The 26,634-nt window shown below is 43.9% G+C and overlaps 1 protein-coding gene across 8 annotated transcripts in view; it reads left to right on the top strand.

The window, feature by feature from the left end:
- Positions 1-236: 236 nt before the first annotated feature.
- ADGRE3 (adhesion G protein-coupled receptor E3) overlaps positions 237-26,634 on the top strand; it is a 48,681-nt gene continuing 22,283 nt past the window's right edge. For 6 of the 8 annotated variants that reach the window (XR_015550173.1, XM_087425301.1, XM_087425304.1 and 3 more), the window contains exons 1-7: positions 237-374; positions 4,495-4,545; positions 5,768-5,893; positions 12,679-12,834; positions 15,470-15,507; positions 19,563-19,746; positions 25,169-25,288. Coding sequence is in view for 7 of the 8 variants with exons in the window: in XM_087425301.1 (XP_087281427.1) it covers positions 350-374; positions 4,495-4,545; positions 5,768-5,893; positions 12,679-12,834; positions 15,470-15,507; positions 19,563-19,746; positions 25,169-25,288 (700 nt within the window). In the remaining variant the exon portion in view is untranslated. The remainder of the gene's footprint in view (positions 375-4,494; positions 4,546-5,767; positions 5,894-12,678; positions 12,835-15,469; positions 15,508-19,562; positions 19,747-25,168; positions 25,289-26,634) is intronic. The other 2 variants (XM_087425303.1, XM_087425302.1) reach the window with 2 other exon arrangements.

Consider the following 26,634-nt stretch of genomic DNA (forward strand, 5'->3'; position numbering starts at 1 on the left):
AAGTCATCTCCTGCCCCAATGCTATGTAACTAAAGGGCATTCCTTTCCGAGGGCCAGTTGATTCTGTCATCTCAAAGGCAATCAACAACAGCTAGGAAAACCTACTACCAACGAAGCATATGAAAACAAATGCAGAAAAGGTATAGAAAATAAACAAATAAAAAGCAGAACCATGGGTCTGATGATGAAAGATGAGAAGTTCTCTTTTCTGAGAACAGTTCCCTAAATCAACTGATCTAAGGTACATGTGTCAATTCCGATAAAATTTCCTTGAGAGGGGAAAAGCGATCAGCTTCAAGCACAGGAGGAACGCCGAGAGCTGGCTGGCGAGGGTTACCTGGAAGCAGGAATGCAAGGGCCGTCACTTCTTCCAGGTATGTGTAACCTTCATAGTGACCGTCCCTTAACCTGCCCCAAGAGGAGCTGCATGGTTCAGCAATTGGCTGTCTCTCCTTCTCGTCTTGGCTCTGCTTTGGACACTCTCCTCTTCTCTGGGAATACAGTTTCCTTCCATGCCACCCTATTCAAACTACGCTCTCAACTATCCCTAAAATCTTCCTTACGCTCCAATCCAATGAGTTGCTCATCTTCCTCTTCACAGGTTTGTTTTCTAGTTGATATCCTCTCCTCCTTGATAACTTCTGTGACCTGGCACTGCCCTGACTTTTTCTCTGCCTCTCTTGCTATCTTTCCTCCCCCTCCTGTTTCCTTTTCCTGTATCAAGAATATTAATAATAATAACAAGCAATATTTTTGAGCACTCACTATGCACCTTATATGTATTAACACATTTAATCCTCACAATAGGCCCATGAGGTGGGTATTCTTATTATCCCCATATTACAGATGAGAAAGCTGGGGCACAGAGAGGTTATGTTACTTGGCCAAAGTCACACAGCTCGTAAATGGCAGAGCCAGGATTCAACCCAAGCCACCTGGCTCGAGATCTTTGCTATAACGGCCTCCCACAGGAAGCTGCCTGGGGGAGTCTTCTTTTTTTCTACTCCCACTCCCTAGAGGAATCTCATGATCCTGTGGCTTCAACCAGCACCTCTGTGCAGATGGTTCCTCAACTCTGAGATCCCGTCCATCCTTCTGGCTCCAGATCAAATAACAATATCAGTAGCCACAATATCAACCAAAGCTTACATTTATCAAGCACCTACTTTAGCCTGGCATCAAGCTAAAACTGTTTTACATTCATTATCGCCCAGCATCTCCACATCACAGACACCAGATGGCATCACAGAGAGGTTATATGACTTGCTCAGAGTCTCACGGTTATTTGTTGCAAAGGCAGGTGACAGACAATAAAGTCTATCAAAGCAATATGAGCTACTTGAAGGCAAATGCCATGTTCCCTCCCTTTGCATCCTCTTCCACAACAGCTTATATAAGAGGTGTCCAGCGTATACCTGTGGAATCAAATTTAAGTGACAGAGTGTGCAATATTTTGTATATGCATTATACCTCAATAAAGCTAAAAACAAATTAAATGAGAGAAGCTCAAACAAGATGTTTCCTGCTTTGCGGCCATTGGAGGCAGATTCCTGGACACTTCTGAGATGCACTGTTTGTGAGCCTCGGTTATCCATGAGCTCTCTGCCCCCATCACTGGTGGGACAGGCGGGCAGCAGAATGAGCGCCAGGTCAAGAGTCAGAATAGGATTCTAGTGCAAACAAGAGGATACTAGAGGCAGCTAGCGTTTGTGGAGTGATTTCTGCCGGACACTGTGCCTTACGAATTTCCTCACTTGTCATCACCCCAACCCCAGGAAGTAGGCAATGCTGTCCCCTTGTTTCATGTAAGGAAACTTAAAGAATTTAAGCAACTTGTCCAAATTTGCACAACTGGTGTCCCAGCCACCTGACCTCTGGGGACCTGCTTCCTCATTGACAAAAAGAGTCAGCAAATGATTTCTAAAGTCTCTTAGAACTTTAGACTCTGGTACGCTGGTGACTCTTTTGGAAACCCTAATTTAAGACACATGCACATATTGGGCATGGGATTGCTGGCTGGGCTGGAAGGGGACCCTGAAGGCCAGGCTTGAGGAGATGTGGTGGTGCCCAGCCTGCCCAAGATGTAGGAACCAGGAAACACTTTCCAGCCGTCTGTCTCACTAGCTGGCTCTCGAGCCACAGTTACCATGTGGGCAGGTGTAATGTTAATGTGGCTGCTGAAAATTAATTATTCTACAGAAGTAGGAGGAAAGGAAATTTAAATTCATTAGGAAATAGGCCAGGACCCTGCCATTACGTGGTTCACAGCCCAGCTGAGAACATATTCATTAGACAACCAAAAATATTCAAAATATTCCGTGAATGCAGTTGCATAAGTAACTGATCATGAGACAGACCTGGCGTCTTCTGTGGGGAAGGGTGAGGGCAAGGGAGGAGAAATAACAGCCCCCCAAGACGTCACCGTTCTAGGCCCTGGAACCCGTGGGTATGTCACCCTATACGTGTAGGGGAGGAAAAAGTTCTCCACCTTCTTAGGGTCTCCATCTGAGAATAAGGATTAAACTGACATATGACAGATTAATAGGAGAGAAGCATACGAGTTTAATTAAATTGTGACATGTACTTCGGAGGCTTCACAAAAGAATGAAGACCCAAGGAAGTGACCAGAACACAGAGCTTTTACACCTTTTAGACACCGAAATGATAAACTTGTGAAGAAATGACAAGACAAAGGGGTTTGGGCTAGGAGCAGTAAATTGTGGGGAAGTGACTAGGAGATTTTTGGGAGGGAAACTTAGTGAAAGATGAGGGTTGTTGTCGTAAGTGTGTCTATACAGATCCACCTAGCATCCATCCCCAGTCTACGGTGAGAAGGCCGCTCTCCTCCTGGTACAGTCGTGCGTCACTTAAAGACAGGGAGAAGTTCTGAGAAATGCATCTTTAGGCGATTTTGTCATCATGCGAACATCAGAGTGTACTCACACAAGCCTGGACGGCACAGCCTACTACACACCCAGGCTACATGGTGCTAATCTTATGGGAGCGTCGTCGTGTATGCGGTCTGCTGTTGACCAACACGTCGTTATGCAGCGCATGACAGTACAGGGAGGGCATCTCTCTCATGGGAAATTTTATGGCCTGTTTTTAGGTAGGAAAAGGTAGGCCAGAAATCCATTCCTGCTTCTGCTTTCTCTCAAGTGCCTTCAGCTCAAAATAATCAGTATGCCAAAGCAGCTTATTAAGGAGTGGCATGTCCTGAACTCCTTCACGTGATCAAAGGGACTTTGCAGATGTGGATTAAGTTAAGCGTCTTGACATTGGGAGATTAGCCTCGACTACATGAGTGGGCCCAATATAATCACAAGGGCCCTCATAAGGCAGGAGCCCAGAAAGGGGAGAAGATGCTACGCTGCTGGCTTTGAAGATGGGAGAAGGAGCCATGAGCCAAGGAAGGTAGGCAACCTCTAAAGCTGCAAAACACAAGAAAATGGATTCTCCCCTAGAGCCTGCTGACACCTTCATTCTAGCCCAGGGAGACTGAGTTTGGACTTCTGGCCTACAGAACCCTAAGGGAATAGATTTCACAATTCAGCGGCTGAAAGATTAACACCTTGTGCATCAAAGAGGGTCTCCAATGTCCGTTCTGGTTGGTCGATTCCTGCACCAAACCAGTTGTTAAGTATTTTTAATATTGTCCTCACAAATGGCAAATAATCCTAGACATTGGTATGTAATAACAGAATGGGAAGAAGGTGAGGGGAGAACTAGCCGTCAGAGTGATGTGAGATTCATTAGGGAAGGGAGAGAAAAGCCACCCATCTATCCAGCATCTTCAGGTCTTTGCAAAAACAGGAACATGGCTGATGACACCACCAGATGTTGTAAGGTTTGGGGAAGAGCAAAGAGCACGTTACCAGCCACAGTAGAGATGGCTTCCCCAACTGTATTTTCCAAAAGGAGGAAACAATACTTCCCTTCCAAGGTGTGTTTCTAGAATCTTTCGAATCCTCCGTCAAGAGGAAGACTCTGATTCTTGTCCACCCGAATTTGGGTGGGCTTGCGACTTGCTTGTGACCAAGAGACTACGGTGGAAGTGGAGCCACATGACTTCCAGGGCTGGATTTTCAGAGGCGATGCACCATTTTCTGCTGGGACACTCACGCTTAGAGCTCTGAAGTGCCATGCAAGCTGCCTGACTGAGGCCGCCACGTTGGGAGGAAGCCCAAACGACCCCAAGCCCTGAGACCACACGAAGGGACGGCAATGCCCAGCAGTTCCCAGCCGCTCCAGCCCCAGCCACTGTCCAACTGTGACCAGGTAAGAGACCCCAAGCCAGGACCACCCAGCTGAGCCTTTCGCAGATTCCAGAATCACAGAAACCAGGAGAGAGAACAAAATGAACTTTGTTTCAAGCCACTACATTTTGCAGTGGTTTGTTACACAGCAATAGATAACTGATACACAGCCCTTGGAGAATTTCCTGGAATCTTTCCTCAATCATTTCGTGTCTCTCTCTCCGCTTCCCTGTTTCAGGACTCTGCTTTCTGCTACGCTTGTCGGGAGTCATGGCTCAGAAGACCAAGGGTGAGTGCTCGAATCCTGACTTTTCCACAGCCAGAGACCAGGGACAGTATAGACCAAGGATGCACTGGGACCACCACATCCTCTAGTAGGCTAGAGAAAACAGGCTGTCCTGGGAACAGAACCCGGGCAGGCTTGCTCCCGCAATTCATTTTAATTGATCATGTCATCAATTTTGGATATCTTTAAATTTATCTTTTTATTTTCCTTTTGTCTATTTGTTTGCTTTTAGTCACCACAATGTGCCTGATGTAGAAATAGAACAGTGGATAAAACAAAGTCTCACGAAGGAAACATTCTAGTGGGGCAAGACAGAGCATGATGGTAATCATTTCATCCTGATTATAAGCAAGTCAACAAAAAATGCACGTGATCATTTCAGGTTAACTCTAATCCCTTGGAGACGTCACCAGATTCTGATTCGGCAGGTCTAGGGTGGGGCCCGAGATTCTGCATTTCTAGGCAACTGACAGGGGATGCATTCTGAGCATCCACGCTCTGCACACTGCCCCCATCATGTTCCCAGCCCCCACACCCCCTGAGCCCAGCACTGTGTCCAGATCTGTCCACGAGATCCAAAGCTTCAGATAGCTCCTCATCCCACTATTTCCATTCATTCCCAAGGGGCCTCAAATTAGGATCTTTAGTGTAACTCTGTCTAAATGAATCTATACATATTATTACAAAGATAACATGTACCCTTATCAGAATATATCTTCTGTGGTACCCTACAAATTCAAATTTTTATAATCGTAGCTGGCACTTCTTATGTGTCAGGCACTGCCCAAAGCACTGTATTGTGTTAATTCACTTACTTCTCACAATAATCCATTTTACAGATGAGGGAATTGAGGCACAGAGAGGTTAAGACACTTGTGCAAAAACACACAGCCAGTAAGTCTTGGACCCAGAATCAAACCCAGGGTCCAAGGTCTTAACCAACTCACTCCCCTTTTATAAATTCTGCAGTGATCCTGAGAATAGCATAATTATGTTGCATTGAAATTTCGTGTTAAGATTAATTTGTTTAATGCCAACCCCAGTCCTTCTCGTGCACAGGAATCCCACTTTTTTCTGCAACTTGTATTTGGAATCTCTAATTTTTGAATGTACTGAGATCTCACAAAAGGAAAAAGGTGCAGGCTTCCTCAGCCTCGAGAGGCCCTGCTCAGAGGCAAAGCCAAATGGTAACCAGGTGACATCTGACCTGCCTCTCTTCTCCCAGCAGCTCTCTGTGCTCAGTGCCCCCAAAATGCTTCCTGTGTCAATGTCACTCACTGTACCTGCAACCCTGGATACGCTTCTGAATCTGGGCAGAAATTCTTCACATTCCCCTTGGAGACATGTCAAGGTAAAGGAGTAATTTTCAAATCACCCAGATGTGCGAGTGGAAAGCATGCAGCATAAAAACTGTAGGAGGTGATTGCCTAATAATGTGCCAACTCAACCTTCACCAAGAAAGAAATGCTCTCACGAAGTCAGGAAAAGAGGGCTCTTCCAGAACCTAGCTAAGGCTCCGTCTTCTCCTCCATAACGTGGGGATGATGATGCTGACTTCACGAGGGAGGCGGGAGGGTTTAATAAGGTAACGCACATGACAGCACTTCATGAATTATAAAGCATCATACAAACGTTTTTTTAAGTTAAGGAGGAGAATATGCACTGAAGTCATGGAAAGGAAAGAATAAAAGCTAGAGCAGAAACTTTTACAATATAAAACCCTATGGTCATCTAAGACGCAAAATGCAGTCTTAATTCAATAATTAAAATGTCCAATCCTATGTAAGAATAAACACTCCAGACTTGAGTTAACATTTTTTTGAGTTAATATTTTTGCTTTCTGTGTTTATCTATGTTGTTTGGTGCATACGTATTTATGACCGGGATAAAATTTTCTTCATAAAACATGTCAAATACCAACATGTAGAGTCCCACTTCACCTTCTTTAGAGCTTTGACCCTTAAATTCCACTGAGTCTGATATTAATATTACACACTCTGTTTTATTTCTGTTAATAATATTGGATTTTCCCCCTCTCCTAGTTTGAGCTCCCTCCTGGTTGGAAGCCGGCAGTCAGGAGTAGGGGATACGATTGGCTTCTCTCCTCCTTCCCCACCTAACTGTCTACTCTTCCTCACCCAATCTTGCTAAGGTTGGGACCCAGCCGGGAGAGGAGAAAAGGGGGCAGGAAAGTCCACTTGACTGATGCTATTGTTGCTGTTTAGCTTCCAGGTTCCTGAGTTATTGCACTTTCCATCCTGATAGCCTCAGTCTGTCCATTGGAGACAGTTCCCCTCTCCCCCAGTCACTCCACTGACATTCCCTTGACAACAGCCGATCCCCCCACACCTTCCTCATCCCAGAGGAGCCCTGCGTCTTCTCCAGCTTCTCCAGGATCAAGCCCATCTGCCGCTCCAGGTGGCTGTCTTGGACACAACCTAGGCAACCCCACAGCAGAAACCTCTCACACATGACCCACTTCTGGTTCTTGGGAAATATTCACGCACCCTTTGCCCAAGAAGCCTGGGGTGTGCAGGTGCAATAATATCTCTTCTTTGCCCCACTGCAAGGCAGTGACTCACCCTTGAGATTTTTCACAGGGAGATAGGCAGAATCAGCTGGGTCCCCACAAAATGCAGGGGACGCGTAATTAGCTGCCTGAACTCCTTAAAATCCCCCTCTCTCATCTTGAGATGAAGAGGGAAGCACTGACACACACCTCCTCTTGGGTAGGAGTGGAGGGGCTCACAGCACAGCATCAGCTCTCTCCAAATAAACCCTCCCTCTCTTCCTCACCAACTCCTGGCTTTTAAACATTTGATATGACTGAAGGATCTAAGAATTGTGTGACCAGATCCCAGACACCTCCTCCTTTGCCAGTGTTGTATCTTGGCTGGTTCCTTTCTTGGGAATGTGGTGTCTGAAGTTTCTAGTTTAATAACTGTTATTATGACAGGTTAATGTCAAAGTATTACCTCACCATGTGCATTTTAAACAATTACTCTGTAGAAAACGGAGGTGATATTTGAGCATACTTGGCAAAGGCCATCACAAATACAAAGACTCTTGGGTCGGAATATGTCTAATTGGCTCAATAAAAACAAAATGAAGTCAGCCGTCCATAGCCTGGTAAGTGATAGGGACATTGGTTGGAGACAGAGTTGCGGACCAATCTCGTAAATCCACCATCATCTTTTTTTATTGAGATATATTTCATAAAGCATAAAATCCACCCTTTGAAAGTGTACAGTGTAGTGGGTTTTAGTATGTTCTAAAGTGGAGCACCATCACCACTATCTAATTCCAGAACATTTCATCACCCCCAAAAGAAACCCAATACCCATTAGCAGTCACTCCTCATCTCAGCCCCTGGAAACCTCTACTCCGCTTTTTGTCTCTATGGATTTGCCTATTCTGGACATTTCATATAAATGGAATTATATAATAGGTGGCCTTTCTTGTCTGGCTTCTTTCACTCAGCATAATGTTTTCAAAGCTCATCCACATTGTAGCATGTGTCTGTACCTCATTCCTTTTTATGGTTGAATAATATTCCATTGTATGGATACACCACATTTTGTTTATCTGTTCATCACTTGATGGACATTTGGGCTGTTTCCACTTTTTGGCTATTATGAATAATGCTGCTACAAACCTTGTGTACAGGTTTTAGTTTGAACACTTGTTTTCAATTCTTTGGGGTATATATGTAGGAGTGGAATTGGTAAGTCATAAGGTACCTCTGTGTTTAATTTTTTTAAAACTTCCAAACTGTTTTCCAAAGGGGTTGCACAATTTTACATTCCCACCAGCAATGTATGAGACTTGTGATTTCCCAGCATCCTTGCCAAAATTTGTTATGGTCTGTCTTTTTTATTATAGCCATTCTAGTGTGTGTGAAGTGGTATTACATTGTGGTTTTGACTTGCATTTCCCCAGTGACTAATAATGTCAAGAATCTTTCCTCGTGCTAATTAGCCAATTGTGTATCTTTTTTGGAAAAAGGTCTATCAAATTATTTACCCATCTTTTTTAACTTGGTTATTTGTATTTTTACTGTTGAGTTGTAGGAGTTCTTTGTATACTCTGGATACTAGTCCCTTATCAGATATCTGATTGGCAAATATTTTCTCCCATTTGTGGGTTGTCATTCCACTTTCTGATGGTGTTCTTTAAAGAACAAAACTTTTTAACTTTGATGAAGTCCATTGTATCTATTTTCTGTTTTGTTCCTTGTGCTTTTGATGTTATAGCTAAGAAACAATTGTTTCCTACAATTGTTCATTTTTGTATTATAAATTCCTAATTCTATTAGACAATGACATAATCATTTCTAATTTTTAATTTATTAGGGATTTTAAACTAATGGCTGAAAATCTCTACTTTTTACATTTTTTTAGCAGTTTCTTCGTGAAAGCATATGATCGATCTTATAAAAGAAAATGTATATTTTCTTTTTTTTTTTTTTTCGTGAGGAAGATCAGCCCTGAGCTAACATCCCTGCTAATCCTCCTCTTTTTGCTGAGGAAGACCAGCTCTGAGCTAACATCTATTGTCAATCCTCCTCCTTTTTTTTCCCCAAAGCCCCAGTACATAGTTATATGTCATAGCTGCACATCCTTCTAGTTGCTGTATGTGGGACGTGGCCTCAGCATGGCTGGAGAAGGGGTGCGTCAGTGCGCACCTGGGATCGGAACCCAGGCCACCAGCAGCGGAGCACGCGCATTTAACTGCTATGCCACAGGGCCAGCCCGAAAATGTATATTTTCTGTTCAGGGAAAGTAAGATTCCCTCTCTGCATAGGTCTCTGTCTATTTCTCTCTATTTCTGTCTCTTTCACCTCTGTATGTGTGTGTATCTGTCTTTGTCTGTCTTTCTGACTCTATATAGGTGTGTATTTACTGATTGTATTTATTCATTAATTTCTCTATATCTTTAATTATTTTGTAGCCACTAGATCTTTCCTGTGTTTGTGTGTGCTTGTTGATTGTGACATTCAATTCCTCTCTATCCTTATCTACCTTTTATCTACCATTTCTTGGAGAAGTGAATTGAGTGTCCCAGCACAATCGTATTTTATTTGTTCTTGCTGCTTGCGTTTCTGCTTGTTTTGCTCTCTTTATTTGTCTGTGTTGCTTGGTGCATACGTATTAATGACCAGGACACAATTTTCTTCATAAAGTTTGTTAAGTATTAATACACAGTGTACCTTCTTTAGAGCTTTGAACCTTCCACTGAGTCTGATATCAATATTACACATTCTGTTTTATTTCTGTTTTAATTCTCCTAGTACATTTTTGTGCACCCCTTTATTTTGAAAATTATCAGTCTCTTGAAAATAGCATGTAGCTGAGTATCGTATTTTAGCCTAATATTCCAGTTATCTGTTGCTGCATCATAAACCCCCAAATTCTTGACACAAAACAATCATTTTATCATGCTCTTGGGTTCTGTGGGCCAGGAATTCAGACAAGACAGAGCAGAGATGGCTTTTCTCTGCCCCATGATATCTTAGGCCTCAGCCAAGAGGCTCCCGTGACTGGTAGTGACTCAAACGGCTGAGGGTTGGAATTCTGTGGAGGCATCTCCACTCACACGTCTGGTGCCTGGGCTGGAATGACTCAAAGACTGGAATTATCTGGAACTGACCTCCTCTCCCAGGTCCCTCCGTGTAGCTTCAGCTTCTCGCAGTTAACGGATGAATTCTGAGAGGGCGTGTCCAGCATGGAGCCTTCAGAGATGAGCCTTCCAAGAGACCCAGGCAGAGCTGCCTGTCTTGGTGACTGTGTCTCCAAGTCCCGTGGTGTCACTTCTGCAGTCTGTTGACTGAAGCAGTCATGAGCCCACTGAGACACAAAGGGACAAAACAATGAGCCCACATCTCAATGAAAAGAGTGTCAAATAATTTGGAGGCCATGTTTCAAACCTGCCATCCCAATCTGTTAGTCTCTATTTTAACAGAAGATTTCTGTTTATATTGAGTGTATATTAGTCTCTTATATTTAGTGTAATGACTGACGTAGTTACTCCCTTCATATTATTTTCCATTTATTAATTTTATATTATCATTTATTCATTTTTCTTTTTTGTACTGGTGTTTGTTTGATCAAGTAGCTGTCAATTCAATTTTTCCCTTTATTTATTTGGATGTTCTACTAAACTTTTCCATCCTATTAATGGTTACCTTCTGTTTTCTTACTTTCATAACCAGACACATGTTTCTCTACTGTTATTCTAAAAACTCACCCATGATTTTCCCCACCAAGATGCTTCACTTCACCCTACTTCCCCTCTCCCAGTAAAGAGATGAGATCTGTAAAATGCTCTTATTTTACTCGTCTCTTTTCCTCGTCTCCCCTCCCACTCCCTTCATGAATATTAATTTTATCTCAAGGTTCATTGCTCACCCCTGCTTCCTCTTCCCTTCATCTTCCCCCAAATTGAGGTTTCTGTACTTGCTAATTTCATACTTGTTAATTTGCTGTTTTCTTAGAGCACTTTCTTGCATGTTTTTTTCAAATTGGGTACATGGGTAATATCTCTCCCAATTATTGCATAATCTCACATTTCTTTCACTCTCACAAGTAGATTCTACCTTGCCTTGGCTGGGAATCTTTTGGTTCAGTCCTCTTATCCTGGTAATCTATTGATGCCTATCTCAGGAATCACAGAAACTATCTTTAAGCTCCCAGGGTTGCAGATGGGAAGTCCAACACCAATTTGAGTCTCATTCCTTTGTAGGAATGTAACTTCTTTCTGTCTCACGCTTCGTAAGGTTTTTCCCAAAAGCCTCCAGAAGACTGTCTTGACTTTTCATTGGTGAGGGGTGTGTCACATGACCACCCCAGCCAAAAGGGAGGCTGGGAAAGAGAGTACCTGAGGAAGGAGAACAGTCGCCATATCTGGCCACCCCAACAAAGAATTGCTATTGAATGGGCAACAAACAGCGAGTGCTACACTGTGTCACACTCTGAAAATCCCAAATTTCATGTTTTCTGTACCAGACACAGAAACCACACATTTTCACTGCCTACTGGACATCGTTGTGAAGGGGCTACAGTGACCCTCAGGACCAGAGACATGTTGACTTAACAAAGACATTCCACCTGAATTAGTTAGTCTAGCAGGTGTATTAGTCTGCTCAGGCTGATATAACAAAATATCACAGACTATTCTGTGGCTTATACCACAGAAAGCTATTTTCTCATAGTTCTGGAGGGTGGGAAGTCCATGATCCAGGTTCCGGCAGATTCCGTGTCTGGTGAGGCCTCTCCTCCTGCTTGTAGACACCTGCCTTCTTGCTATGTCTTCACTCACATGCACGCAGTGGCAGGGGCAGTGGGGAGCTCTCGTGTCTCTTCTTTTAAGGACAGTAATCATATCAGATCAGGGCCCCATTCTTAAGACCTCATTTAACCTCACATACCTCCTTAGAGTCCCCGTCTCCAAATACAGCCACACTGAAGGGGTTAGAGCTTCAGCATATGAATTGAGGGGGGATGCAAACATTCATTCCACAACAGCAGACATGGCCAGTACCCCACTTGTATGCCCTTAGCATTTGCCATTCCTTTGCACACCAAGTCTGAGGCTTTCTCTGGCTACTGGAGACTCCTCAGCCCATGCTCAGGACAGGAAGAAGCACTGGGGAATTAACACTCCCTGGGAGCATTCCTCCACCAACAAATGATGAGATTTGGTGGATGAACACCCCAGCTCCCTCACCCCTCAGGTGGGGTCGCTCTGAATTGTATGCTCTACATTGCTTCCCAGAGGTTCCCGGAGGAATTGACTCCCAGTGGCCCACAGTGGAAGCTTACTTGATACTATCTGCTTCCTTTTCTGACTTCCATCCCCTGTCTCATCTCACCACTGCCCTTCCAGTGTTTTCTGGGATCATCTCCCAAATAAAATACTTGCACCTTTGTGCAAGAATCTTTGTCTCGATGTCTGCTTCTTGGAGAACCCAACCACAGTCAGTGAGGAAAGGAAAGAACAAAGACAATCATTTCCTTAATTGAGTTGTCTTGGAAAGCCAGGATAGACGCTGGTGGGAAGGGTATAGCCTCTGGCACATATTAGGTGCTTGGTAAATCTTTGTCAAATGAATGACCAAATTTCTCCTTCGTGTTCCAGATATTGATGAATGTAAACCACCCGTTAGTATATATTGTGGAGCAAATGCTAAATGTCAGAATGTCAAAGGAAGTTTCTACTGTCACTGTCACTCTGGATACGAGCTCCTCTCTGGGGGGACACAGTTCAAGAATTCCAATGAGAACAACTGTCAGAGTAAGAAAATTCTTGTTTTCTTGTCTCCCTTCCTCATGTTTCTTTGAGTCTAACACCAGAAAACATATTTTTTGTTGTGGGGCCAGGATGTGTTTTTATTTTCTGGAGGGAAATGGATGATGGAAAGAGGAGAAAAAAGGAAAAAAGAAGTTCAGAGAAATAACAGGGTTAAGAAGGCAAGTGGACTTTGGAGATGGAGGTGACAAAGTGGTGACTGAGACAAGATTCTTTGAATTGCAAAGAAGAAAAACCCACTCAGGCTAACTTAAGCAGAAAAGATGAGTTTATGATAAGGATGCATGGACAAGTCTTGGAACTCAATGACAAGAATACAGCGGGGCTTCTGGAAGGAACTGAAACTGGGGAGTCAGAACCACCAGGGCACTCCAGTCTCTGACACTCTTCGGGTTTGCTCCTTTCTTCTCTTTCATTGCAAACGGGCTTTCTCTGCTTCCTAGTCCACAGGACAGGAAGTATAGCCACCAACAGCTCCAAATCTTACCATCATTATTGATCCAACCACCCAAAGAAAGATCAATTGACTCTCTTTTAGACCTAATTGGAAATTTTTTGGAAATGTACAAATTGCCCAGTTTGAGTCATATGCCCACCTTTGGATTTGTGTTCGGGGGGAGGTGCCATGTTATATAAGCATGACCAGCCTCGTGGAAGACACACAGGTGGGGAAAGTCTATACACAAGAAATATGGGAGTTGGCGGACTATCCATGAGGTGTTGGCTACAGTTGATATCATAAGAGAGAGAGTCTTTAAAGCTAAATTCTAGGAAGTTATTAGGGGAGAAACAATAATACTAATAGCTAATATTTATTTCATTTGTACTATATGCCAAGTACTACACTAATCATATGAAGTAAGCATTGTTGTTATAAATAAAGAAATTGAGGCATCCAAATTTAGGTAACTTGCCCAAGTTCAGCCAGCTAATAAGCATGTTTTTAACCTGAGTCAGCTTATACTGAGGGCCCACACTCTTAGCCACTTCCTGTACTGCAACATTGGTCTCAGGGAAGCCATAAAAGGGACAAAGCATTCTTATTCTGGTGCAAAAAAATAAGAATAAGTTATGCCTCTTTATAAGTCAAGATCCAGCCTGGAAAACAGAAACCACACCAGGTCTTTCAAACATCAGGAATTTCATATAGAGAATTGGTACTGGTGAAGGAAGAGCTGAGAAGTCAAAAGGGGGATAGTGAGGCAACCCAAAGAATAGCGGTAGCAGAAATCTGCAGCCATTCTGTACCCAGAGGGACAGGGGAGGAAGAGCTATCACCAGAGTGCAAGAGCTAGGTCTATCTAATCAGAGGTGGAAACTTGGAAGAGATACAGCCAGTGCTGGGGATACCACGAGAAGTAGAGAGAAGGGGAGAGAAACACCTTGGGTCCTCCCTTCCTCAGCTCTCCAATATTCCACCAGTATTTCCCATGGCTGAACCTTCAGGAAGGCACACGGCAAGAGACCTTGGCAAATGGCGCTGTCTATGAGACAGAACAGAGCATGGAAAAAGTAGGATCTGAGGGCAAATCGGCAGTTGGCTGACACCTCTGTTGACAATGTACAAACAGACTGAGATTGTGCCTGGACTCTGATGTTATCTGTTAAACTCACCTTATTTTACAAGGAGGAAAAATACCCTTGATTATTTCCCTAATTTTAAGAGCTCTTCACAGTATTTTCTATACGGATTGAATCCGTCTGGGGTTAGTCATCACCAAGACTGGTAGGTCCAAGGAAGCCACCGTGAAAAACTATGCAGCTTTCAGCCAAAAGCGCAGTTTTCTACAGTGAATGTGGTTTCCAATAACAAACATATTCTAGACTCAGCGTTGTAAGTCAAAGTGCTTGAACTCTTAAGATGAAACCCTCAATATTATAAGAAAGCTCTTTGCCCTTTTTAGGGCAAATAGACTCAGCTGAAAACCAAGGCGCAGGAGGCACAGATTTAACCTCAGACTGATGGTAACAGGCAAGCAAACATTTGCTATCCTTTCCTCGTCTTTCTAAAATAAAGATGTTCGTCCTCACAAACCACAAAAAGCAACACACAAAGGTCTCATTAACAGCTGATAACCAAAAACTGACACTCCTGTTTCAGTTGTAATTCTCAGCCAGGCTGAACTTAAAAGCCTGAGGCATCTAATTTTCTGTTTCCTCAGCCATTTCGGTTTTAATGTCCAGCCAAGACCGAATTTTAAAATGTGGAGCCTACCTGTTTCTGCTCCCTCTACCCTGGGTGTCTCTACCACGGCAATGTTGATATGTGGGCTCCAACAATTCTTGCGGTCGGAAGCTGTCCTGTGCATTGCAGAGTGTTGAGGGCATCCCAGGCCTCCACCCACTAGATGCCAGCAGCATCTCCACACCAAGCTGTGACCACCAAAAATGTGTCCAGCCATTGCCAATGTCCCCGGGGGCAAAATCACCCCCAGCGGAAAAACCCTGCTCTACACCATGACAAGGAACTCAGGTTCTGATCCCCTGAAAGAGCAAACAACCATGTCAGTGAGCATGAAGAGTACGAGTTCAGACCTTCCGGATCAACATTACCCACCTCAGCTGCCCACCTCTCCACCCTCTCAGCTCCAACAGTAACTTCCTTTAATGTCTTTTGCAGAGACCACCACCCCAGCGACAACCACAGGCAAGAAAGAGGTGAGTGGAAGCTGAGTTCTGGAAACCAGCCGGGTAACAGACGTTTGCAAAGCCCAAATCAGCAAGTAGGGGTGGGCACTCTACATTACGTGTATATTGTGTATTATATATCATATGCTGATATGTCATATACATCATATGTTATGCTATATTATAATATATGTTAACTATAATATTACAGTGTTGTATATAACATGATATATACATATACATCACTGTGTTTATCACCATATGTATATCACCACGTATCTCACTAGAGGGAGAGAGAGATACAGTGTGTATGTGTACATGGGTGTTGTGTACTGCCCCCTAAAGACAGGATCTGTCCCAGACCGAGAGAGACAGCCTAAGCGAGACTGTATCAAGGTATGCTGAGCTGCTGGAACAAAAAGACCCAAACATCCGACGGCTTTAAAAGGATGGATCTTTATTACCGTCTGCGTTCACAGTCCAGAGACGAGCAGTCCAGGCTGGAGAAGGGGTTCTGCTGCTCGAGGCCATTAAGGGCCCCGGGTTCTCCCCACGCTGTTGCTCCACCACCCCCTGGCGCCTTGTCCTCAACTGCACAGTCGAAGCTGGTTTGCTGCAACGTAGCACTCACACCAGTTGGGAGACAGAAGAGGGAGTCCAGGGCAAGCTGTCTGGAGTGAAGGGTGAAGAGGGGAGCATGGAGAGAAGAGGTGCATCTACTCACTATGTGATATGCTAGTAAGATTGTGATAATTTCCTTGAAGACGTGTCCTAAAATGACAGCCCAGAGGTTGCACATAGCATGGGCAAGCCTAGCTATAAGGGAGGCTGGGACAACACAGTCCATAGCTGGGCAGCATGGCCCAGATAAAACTTGAGGAATTCATTCAATTATTAAAAGGAAGAGGGGGAAATGGATATTTGAAGACAGCTAAAAGAGAGAGGGATACCGAGACAGCGCCCGTTAGTGTCTGTAAACGAGCTCTGAATTGTAATGAAAAGAATGATCCATGTCTCTGAGAACCTGTAGCCTCGCAGAATGGGCTTGTCCCCTCCTCTCCTCACCCCCCGCCCTCAGCAGCACTCCTCCAGAGGGACTGTTCACGCCTTACCCTCCCAAGCTCCCCCCTCCAGGTACGTGCTGCTCTCTCCACCTGAACCTCATTTTCTCAATTCCTCCCCTGGCCACTTCCTCCCGCTCTTAAAGAAGTCTCAAGACTCAGTTCAGGGGTCACGTCCTCCTGGATGGCCTCCCTAGACATCCTCCATCTGAGGTAATGTCATGTTCCTGTGGTGCCAGGATGTGGAGGTTAGAAGTGTAGACAGCACCACAGTGGCAAGCGACATGGGTAAAACGACACAACCTCTCTGTTTAGTCAGGGTTCTCCAGAGAAACAGAACCAATAGGAGGTACAGATACAGATACATAGAGATTTGTCATAAGAAATTGGCTCAGGAGATTATGGAGGCTGACAGGTCCCAAGAACTGCAGGTGGCAAGCTGGGGACCCAGGAGAGCCAAGGTGGGTTCCAGCTCAAATTCAGAGGCCTGAGACCCAGGAAGAGCTGATGTTCCAGTTTGAGTCTGAAACTAAAAACCAGTGTCCCAGCTCGAGGCAGTCAGGGAGGACAAAATTCCCTCTTACTCAGATTTACTGTTCTGTTCAGGCCCCCACTGACTGGATGAGGGCCCCCACACCAGGGAGGGCAATCTGCTTGACTCCTACCCATTCAAATGTTAATCTTATCCAGAAACACCTTCACGGACACACCCAGAATGATGCTTGAACAAATATCTGGGTACCCCATGATCCAGTCAAGTTGACACACAAAATTAACCACCACACTTTCTAAAATTGATTTACTCATGTGTAAGATGGGGGTAATAATGGCGCCCACCTCCTTGGATGGACGGGAAGGTTAGTTGAAATAATATGTGGAGTACTCAGCACAGTGCCTGGTCCAGAGTGCACGTTCCATCCACAACATCATTGTTATCTCTGGCAGACTGACAACATCTACGTGATGTGTCGTCACCCCCAAACTTGAGCTTCTTGAGGGCAGGAATCAGACCACACCAACATTGGGAGTCCAACAAATGTTCATTGAAGTAATGAACAAATAATCGTGTAATCAACAGAAACGTTTCATATAAAATTTCATTGCCAGCTTCCTCAAAAATTTAAACATAGAATTTCCATATGACCCAGTAATTCCACTCCTAGCAATATACCCAAGAGAATTGAAAACAGGGCCTCAGACACTTGCACACCCATGTTCATGGCAGCACTATTCACAATAGCCAAAAGGAAGAAACAGCCCATATGTCCATCAACAGATGAATGGATAAACAAAATGTGGTATATCCACACAGTGGAATATTATTCGGCCATAAAAAGGAATAAAGTCCTGATTCGTACTACAACATGGATGAGCCTTGAAAACATGATGCTGAGTGAAAAAAGCAAGACACAAAATGTCACATATTGTGTGATTCCATTTATATGAAATGTCCAGAACGGGCAAATCCATAGAGACAGAAAGCAGATTAGTGGTTGCCAGGGGCTGAGGGGGAGAAAAATGGGGACTAACTGCTTAATGGGTAGCAGGTTTTATTTTGGGGTGATGAAGATGTTTTGGAACTACATAGAGGTGGTGGTTGCACAACATCGTGCATGTACTAAATTGCCACTGAATTCTATACTTTAAAATAGTGAATTTTATGTTATGTGAATTCCACCTCATTAAAAAAATGCCTTGCCAGAAAAAGGTGCAAAGTCATCGTGCTGGATCAGACAGCACAATAGCAATTCTGAAGAGCAAATACTTTGGCATCTACTCTGTACAAATGGTTTTAAAACCAAAAAGATTTCAGCTGTTGTTTAGAGGAGAGAAATTTTCTACATCAGGCAAGGGAGGCTGCTCCTAAGCTAGAAAACTCAGCTCAGAATTTCCATGAAGACTCGTTAGAGTGAACAAGAAGAACATTAAAAAGGTTTTTTTGAACCCTGGTTCTGAATGTTCCTCCAGCCCTTTCTAAATATTGCTCTGCTTGTAACACTCTGGTGCGATAGCGTTTTCCTCTTAAGGGCATTCATTCAGCCCGTGAGCACTTCCTGAGCACTATTTGCCAAGGACTGTTCCAGGTGCTGGGAAACAGCTGTGAACAGAACGAAGTCCCTATCCTGAAGGGACTTACTGTCTAATACTTTAATAAACCGACAAGTCCCCTGGGGAGCGTGTTTAATTCGAGTTTGGATTCAGGACACCAAGAGTCTGCGTTCCTAGCAGCTTCCAGGCGATGCTGAGGCTGCTGGTCCAGGAGTCACGCTTTGAGCACAAGGATGTGGGGATCTGCGTGAAAGCAGTCTTTCAAATCACCTAAACTTCACCCTGGCCCTGCATTCTTCTCCAGCCGTGGGTCCATCTCTTTGCTATCCTTCATAGACAAATTTCTTGATTTAAAAAGGCCACATAGAGTGAATTCTGACCTATAACTCTACTTCCGAGTTTCTCAGCTTTGTGTAATGTATAATATTATAATGTTATAATATTTGAGACTGGCATTCTCTGCTGTGTGGCGCATCTCATGCATTATAGGATGTTGAGCAGCATCTCTGGCCTCCGCCCACTAGACACGAGAAGCATCCCTCAGTGGTGACAATCATAAATGTCTCCAGACATTTCCAAATGTCTGCTGGGGATCAAAGTCACCCCAGTTGAGAACCACTGGTCTATTTCGAGCGACCTCAACACTTCCCTGTTGGTGAAAGATGTTCCTGACAACTAACCGTTGTCCGCTGTTTACTGGGCACAGACAGTGTTCTAAAAATGTAGCATCTCTTAACTCATTTAATCTTCCCAAAAACTCTATGGGGTCCTATTACTATTCCCATCCTAAGATGGGGAAACTGAGGCACAGATCTCTTGAGTGACTTTCCCAAGGTGGTATAGCCGGTAAATGGTGGAGTTGGGATTTGAACCGGGTCCTCTGGCTCCAGAACCTGCTTTCTCAGGCCTTCTACTGTCCCTCGGGATGTGGGACCTATCGGATTGGATTTTTTTTAATTCTTTATATCTTCCAAGGTGCAACAGATTGTTGAGGAGTTCGAGTCACTTCTCACCAATAAGACTCTATGGGGAACAGGAGAGAAGAGAGAAATCGCATCCCAGGCCACAAAGATTCTCCAGACTATGGAGTTGAATGTTCTAAAAACTGCCTTGGAAGCCCCAAACCGAAAACTCCAGAAAGTCCAGAACAGTACTGTTGGTAAGAAGATAATAAGGCTGGTACACAGGGGCTGGTTTCTAGCAGAGGTCTGGGTTAAGCAATCAGAAAAATAAGTAAATACACTGCATGAGTCATTCATACAGGCATCCCTCAGAGATATTGCAAGCTTGGTTCCAAACCATTGCAGTAAAGTGAGTAACACGAATTTTTTGCTTCCCAGTACATATAAAAGTTAGATTTACACTGTACTGTAATCTGCTAAGTGTGCCATAGCATGATGTCTAAGAAAAATGTACCTCGCTAAATTAAAAAATACTTTATCGCTAAGAAATGCTAACCATCACCTGAGCCTTCACTGAGTCCTCATCTTTATGCTGGTGGAGGGTCTTGCCTCAACGCTGACTCATCAGGGTGGTGGTTGCTGAAGGTTGGGACGGCCACAGCAATTTCTTAAAATAAGACAATAATGCAGTTCCCCACATTGATAGACTCTTCCTTTCAGGAACGATTTCTCTGTAGCATGCGATGCTGTTTGATAGCATTTTACCCACAGTAGAACTTCTTTCAAAATTGGAGTCAGTCCTCTCAAACCCTGCCACTGCTTCATCAACTAAGTTTATGTCATATTCTAAACCCTCTCTCATCATTTCAACAATCTTCACCGCACCTTCACCAGGAGTAGATTCCATCTCAAGAAACCACTTTCTCTGCTCATCCATAGAAGCGAATCCTCATCCATTCAAGTTTTATCATGAGATTGCACCAACTCAGGCACCCCGTCAGGCTCCACTTCTTTTTTTTTTTTTTGAGGAAGATTGGCCCTGAGCTCACATCTGTTGCTAATCTTCCTCTTTTTATTTTCTCTCCCCACAGCCCCAGTACATAGTTGTATATCCTAGGTGTAGGTCCTTCCAGTTCCTCTATGTGGGACACCACCTCTGCACGGCTTGAGGAGTAGTGAGTAGGTCAGCACCCAGGATCCAAACCATTGAATCCCAGGCCACCCAAGCAGAGCACGCGAACTTAACCACTGGCTCCCATGCTCCACTTCTCATTCTAGTTTTCTTGCTGTTTCCACCACATCTGCAGTTACTTCCTCCACTGAGGCCTTGAACCCCTCAAAGTCATTGTGAGGGTTGGAATCAATTTCTCCCAAACTCCTGTTAATGTTGATATTTTGACCTCTTCCCATGAATCACAAATGTTTTTAATGGCATCTAGAATGGTGAATCCTTTCCAGAAGATTTTCAGTTTACTTTGCCCAGATACATCAGCAGAATCACTATCTATGGCAGTGATAGCCTTACAAAAATGTATTTCTTAAGTAATAAGACTTGAAAGTCAAAATTGCTCTTTGATCCATGATCAAAATGTCAGCCCAAATTCTGCAGAGTGGACGTTGTGTGAGCAGGCATGAAAACAGCATTCATCTTATGGACATCTCCATCAGGGCTCTTGGGTGACTAGGTGTATTGTCAATGAGCAGTAGCATTTTGAAGGGAATCTTTATTGCTAAGTAGTAGGTCTCAACAGTGGGCTTAGAATATTCAGTAAACCATGCTGTAAACAGATGTGCTGTCATCCAGGCTTTGTTGTTCCACTTACAGAGCACAGGCAGAGTAGATGTAGCATAATTCTTAAGGGCCCTAGGATTTCTGGAGTGGTAAATGAGCACTGGCTTCAACTGAAAGTCACCAGCTGCATTAGCTCCCAACAAGACAGTCAGCCTGTCCTTGAAGCTTTGCAGCCAGGCACTGACTTCTCCTCTCCAGCTATGAGAGTCCTAGATGGCCTCTTCCTCCAGTAGAAGGCTGTTTCATCTGCAGTGAACGTCTGTTGTTTAGTGTAGCCACTTGCATTAATGATCTGAGCTGGATCTTCTGGAGAACTTGCTGCAGCTTCTACATCAGCACTCACTGCTTTACCTTGCGCTTTTATGTTATGGAGACGCCTTCTTTCCTTAAACCTCATGAACCAAGTGCTGCTTCTTCTGTTTCTTCTGCAGCTTCCCCGCCTCTCTCAGCCTTCACAGGACTGAAGAGAGTTAGGGCCTTGCTCTGGGTTAGACTTTGGCTTGAGGGAATGTTGTGGCTGGCTGGCTCTTCTACCCAGACCACTGAACTTTCTCCCTGTTGTCAGTCAGACTGCTTGGCTTTCTTATCACTCGTGTGTTCACTGCAGGAGCACGTTTAATTTCCTCCGATAGCTCTCTCTGTGCATCCACAACTTGGCTAACTGTTTGGCATGAAAAGCTTAGCTTTCAGCCTATCTTGACGTGCTTTTGACATGCCTTCCTCACTACATTTCTAACTTTTAAATGTAAAGTGAGAGATATGAGACTCTTCCTTTCACTTGAACACTGAGAAGCCATTGTAGGATTATTAACTGGCCTACTTTCGGTATTGTTGTGTCTCAGGGAACAGGGAGGCCCGAGGAGAGGGAGAGAGACAGGGGAATGGCCTGTCGGTGGAGCAGTCAGAACACACAACAGTTATCTACTAAGTTCACCGTCTTATATGGGTGAGGTTTGTGGCACCCCAAAGCAATTACAATAGTGACATCAAAGTTCACAGATCACAGATCACCATAACAACCATAATGATAATCAAAAAGTTTGGAATATTGTGAGAGTTACCAAAATGTGACACAGAGACACAAAGTGAGCAAACGCTGTTGGAAAAGTGGTGCCAAGATACTTGCTAGACACAGGGTTGCCACAAACCCTCAATTTGTAAAAAACACAATATCTGTGAAGCGCAATAAAATGAGGTATGCCTGTACAAAATTCTAGAAAATGCAAACCCATCTATAGTGACAGAATAGGGGCATCGGAGAGCTGAGAAAGGGGCCCGAGAAAATCACAGGAGACTGTTGGGGCGATGGGAACGTTCCCCACCTGATTGCGGTGGTGGTTTCACAGATGTACACATCCCATACAACCCATCAAATTGTACACTTTAATATGTGCAGCTTTTGGTATACCAATTACATCTCCACAGAACTGTCAAAAAAAAATGGTCAATAGTTTCCAATCCTGCATCTGGGATTCTGCCTTAAAGGTAGTTTTTTGGTTTTTTTTAACCCAGTGGCTTCTTAACTTAAGCCCATGTCACAGTGGTCCTGTTTAAACCACCCCAGAAGGAATGTCTTCCTACACATTTAAAAAATAAAAATACTTTTATTGTACTCGTCATACATATTCATTACTTAGCCACGTGGGGAGACGATATGTTACTTAGCCTGACTGTGGTAATCATTTCACTACGTATTGGTGTGTCAAGTCATCGTATTATACACCTTAAATATATACAATTTTTTATGTTTAGAAATAAAAATAAATAAAATACAGTAGCAGAACAAAATATTAAATTTTTTAAAAATTAGAAAAAACACAGAAACAAAACTAAATGTAGACCAGCCACGCCTGCGCACAGCCCAGTCTTCCAATCCTGTACCCGTGTGGGCACGTGTTTGATGAAGAGTCACATCTTTGTTGTGTATACTTTACACACAGTTGCACAACCTGCTTTTTGACTCACTGCATCGCTGGCATCTTTCCATGTAAATTGTGTACGTTATCATTACCTACGTCATCATCTTCAATGGCTTATAGAGTGCATTGCATGGGTGCGCTATCATTTATTTATTTCCCTCTTCTGAGAAATGGGGGGTTTTGCCCAACAACCCTGTGATAAAGACCATTGAAAATGTCTCTGTGCGTGTTTGTTTGATATTTTCTTAGTATAAACTCATAGAGGAGGAGTCGTTAGGTCAAGGGGGAAAAACACTTTATAGACTTTTGATGCATATGACTATATTGGCCTCCAGAAATGCTGTATGCTGCACTTTTTATTCAGCTCAGGGCTGTCAAAGGATTTGTGTGTGCCTAGCTAACAATTTTGTTTTACCAACTTGCATGATGAAAAACTTTATGCTCTGTAAAAATAATAATCAAAAAAATTTAAAAATAAAATCCAATACCTAACCTTCTTGGGAAACTGGAATCTGGACACTTTCCTTCAAAGTTAAACCATTTTCCAGACTACAAGTAACTCTCCTCTTTCTTGACTTGGCCTGATCCTGCTTGTCTGATCCGTGACCGGTGCCCTCCCCTCGGTGGGTCTCAGTCTCCTCGTCTGTAAATGGGGATAATAACAGCACACGTAATGTTCTGAGAACTAGGGCTGCGATTGCCATGATTATTCCATGCTCCACTCTTTATTATTATGAAGTTTTGTTTAAACAGTATCATTCTTTTCTTCACATTCCTATCTACTTCATAGTAGTATCATTCTTTAAGTGATATTTTACTTGTTTTTTTTAGCTTTTTTGTGTGGTGTAAGGAAGATTAGCCCTGAGCTAACATCTGTGCCCGTCTTCCTCCATTTTGTATATGGGGCGCCACCACAGCATGGCCTGATGAGCAGTGCGTAGGTCCACACCCGGGATCTGAACCTGCGAACCCTGGGCCGCCAAAGTGGAGTGGGCGAACTTAACTGCTATGCCCAGCGCTGGCCCCTTTTTTTAACTTTTTTAACATACACAAAAGGAGACATGACAAGCCCACTGCGCTCACCACCCAGTTTCAATCATTTCCAACTCATGGCCAGTCTCATGCCATCTGCTTTTTAAGCTAAATATTTTTATGACCTTTTGTTTCTTGATCACAATTCTTCCAAGACTTCATTTTTATTGGAAGCCTGGTTCCCCATTTCAGAGATAAGCTATCGATTATTTAATCAACTCCTCCTTGCTGAACATTTAGGTTATTTCTCATTTTCACCATTATTATCTATGCTGCTTGTGAACTTTCTTGGAGCTAAATCTGCCCTAAATCTCATGCATGATTGTTTTCTGAGAATAAATTCCTAGAAACAGAATTGTTGCTTCAAAGATCATGTGCTATAGAATGTTAGTTAAGAACTTGGTTTCAGGGCTGGCCCAGTGGCTTAGCGGTTAAGTGCGAGCGCTCCGCTACTGGCAGCCCAGATTTGGATCCCGGGCGCGCACCGACGCACCGCTTCTCCGGCCATGCTGAGGCAGCATCCCACATACAGCAACTAGAAGGATGTGCAGCTATGACATACAACTATCTACTGGGGCTTTGGGGGGAAAAAAAAAGGAGGAGGATTGGCAATAGATGTTAGCTCAGAGCCAGTCTTCCTCAGCAAAAAGAGGGGGATTAGCATGGATGTTAGCTCAGGGCTGATCTTCCTCACAAAAAAAAAAAAAAAAAGAACTTGGTTTCAGGAGCCAGAGTCTCACTGAACTTCTGAACTTCAGTTTCCTCATCTGGATATGGCCCCTCGTGGGGTTATGGAGTCTGTTATAAGATGAAAATGTATAAAGCTTTGCCCAGTGCCTGGAACATCCTACATGTTCAGTAAATGTAGGCTGTTCATGTAGGTATGCATGTTTTTAAAGCTCGTAATAACAGTAAGCCCATTGCTTTTCTTACCAGCTGTTGAAACTCGAGTTGTTACAGACAATTGCTCCGAGGAAAGCAAGATCTTCACTTTGAATGTGCAAATGAACTCAATGGATATCCATTGCAATGACATTGTCCAGGGAAACATACAAGGTATGTGTGGTGGCTGCATGCAGAACCCCTAAGACACACAAAGTAACACCACTGTGAGTCCTGAGGAAATACCCCCAATAGGCTCCACCCGAGTGGGTCTGTTACCCTAAGACTGTGTCATCTGAGCCTTTTCCTTTAAAACAAAAAAAAGACATCTTCCTAAAGTGGAGGCTTTCTCTTCCTCAGCTTGGAAGAGACTTCTTTGCAATCGGGGCTGTTCTGTCCGGGTCTCGGTTTGGGTTCACCTGGAAGCAGTCCTCAGGACAAGTGTAAGGAGTTCAAGTATAAGGCGTTCATTTGGGGGTTGACCCCAGGAAGCAGCAATAGGTGTATTAGTCAGGGTTCTCCAGAGAAACAGAACCAACAGGATGTGCGTGCACAGAGAGACAGAGACAGAGATTTTAAGGAGTTAACTCGTGATTCTGGAGGGTAGCAAGTCTCAAATCCAGCCAGCCGGCTGGAGACCCCAGGGAGGAGTTGATATGCAGTTGAGTCTGAAGGTAATCTCTTCCTCGGAGGAAGTCAGTCTTTTTCTTAAGACTTTCCTCTGATTGGATGAAGCCCACCCACATTATAGAAGGTAATCTGCTTTACTCAAAGTCTACTGATTTAAATGTTAGTCTCATCTAAAAAATACCTTCCCAGCCACATCCAGACTGGCGTTTGACCAAATATCTGGGTACCTTGCGACATGACACATAAAATTAACCACCCCAGTAGGGGAGCCAGGAAGTGAGACAGGGAAGAGGAGACAGCCAATACAGGAATTACGATAGTGAGCAAGTTTCTGCTGGTGGTAACGGGCTCAGTCTCGCCCACCTATCCCATTGAAGGAGAGGGAGCGGCTGCTGAACCACCTGCTCTGGTACATCACTGGGTGAGTGCCCTTCCGGGGAGTGGGGGGTAAACTTCCAGGCCCTTCCAGTCTGCGCTGTGTACTAACAGACATTCACTCCAGGGAAGGCCCCCAGGCAGTCACAGCTGCTTGCAGTGGAATTCATCCCTCGGCAATGAGAAACCGAGAACATCAGGAGAATCAAGTCAGGGTGCCCGGAGCATCCGCTACAGACCATGCAAAAGGGACGATTGTTACTATTACTTGTCCCAGAGTTGCCAGACTCCCCGATTTTTCAAGAGAACCCAAAATTTGGGCTGTTTGCATGAATACCTCCAATTTTTAAATTTGGCAAGAATACTTTTCCTACAACTGCCATATAGTTATAACTGCTCTAGCACGTTCGATGGGCTCTTAAAATCCAGTCACATACACGTGGGTACAGCTGGTCTGTATTATCGCCCAAAGCCCCAAAGTCAAGACAATGAAACACAGATACTAACCACACGCT

The sequence above is a fragment of the Ceratotherium simum genome, chromosome 39 (assembly GCF_057802395.1).
Source record: "Ceratotherium simum simum isolate JZ-2026a chromosome 39, ASM5780239v1, whole genome shotgun sequence".
In the NCBI taxonomy this organism is placed as follows: domain Eukaryota; kingdom Metazoa; phylum Chordata; class Mammalia; order Perissodactyla; family Rhinocerotidae; genus Ceratotherium; species Ceratotherium simum.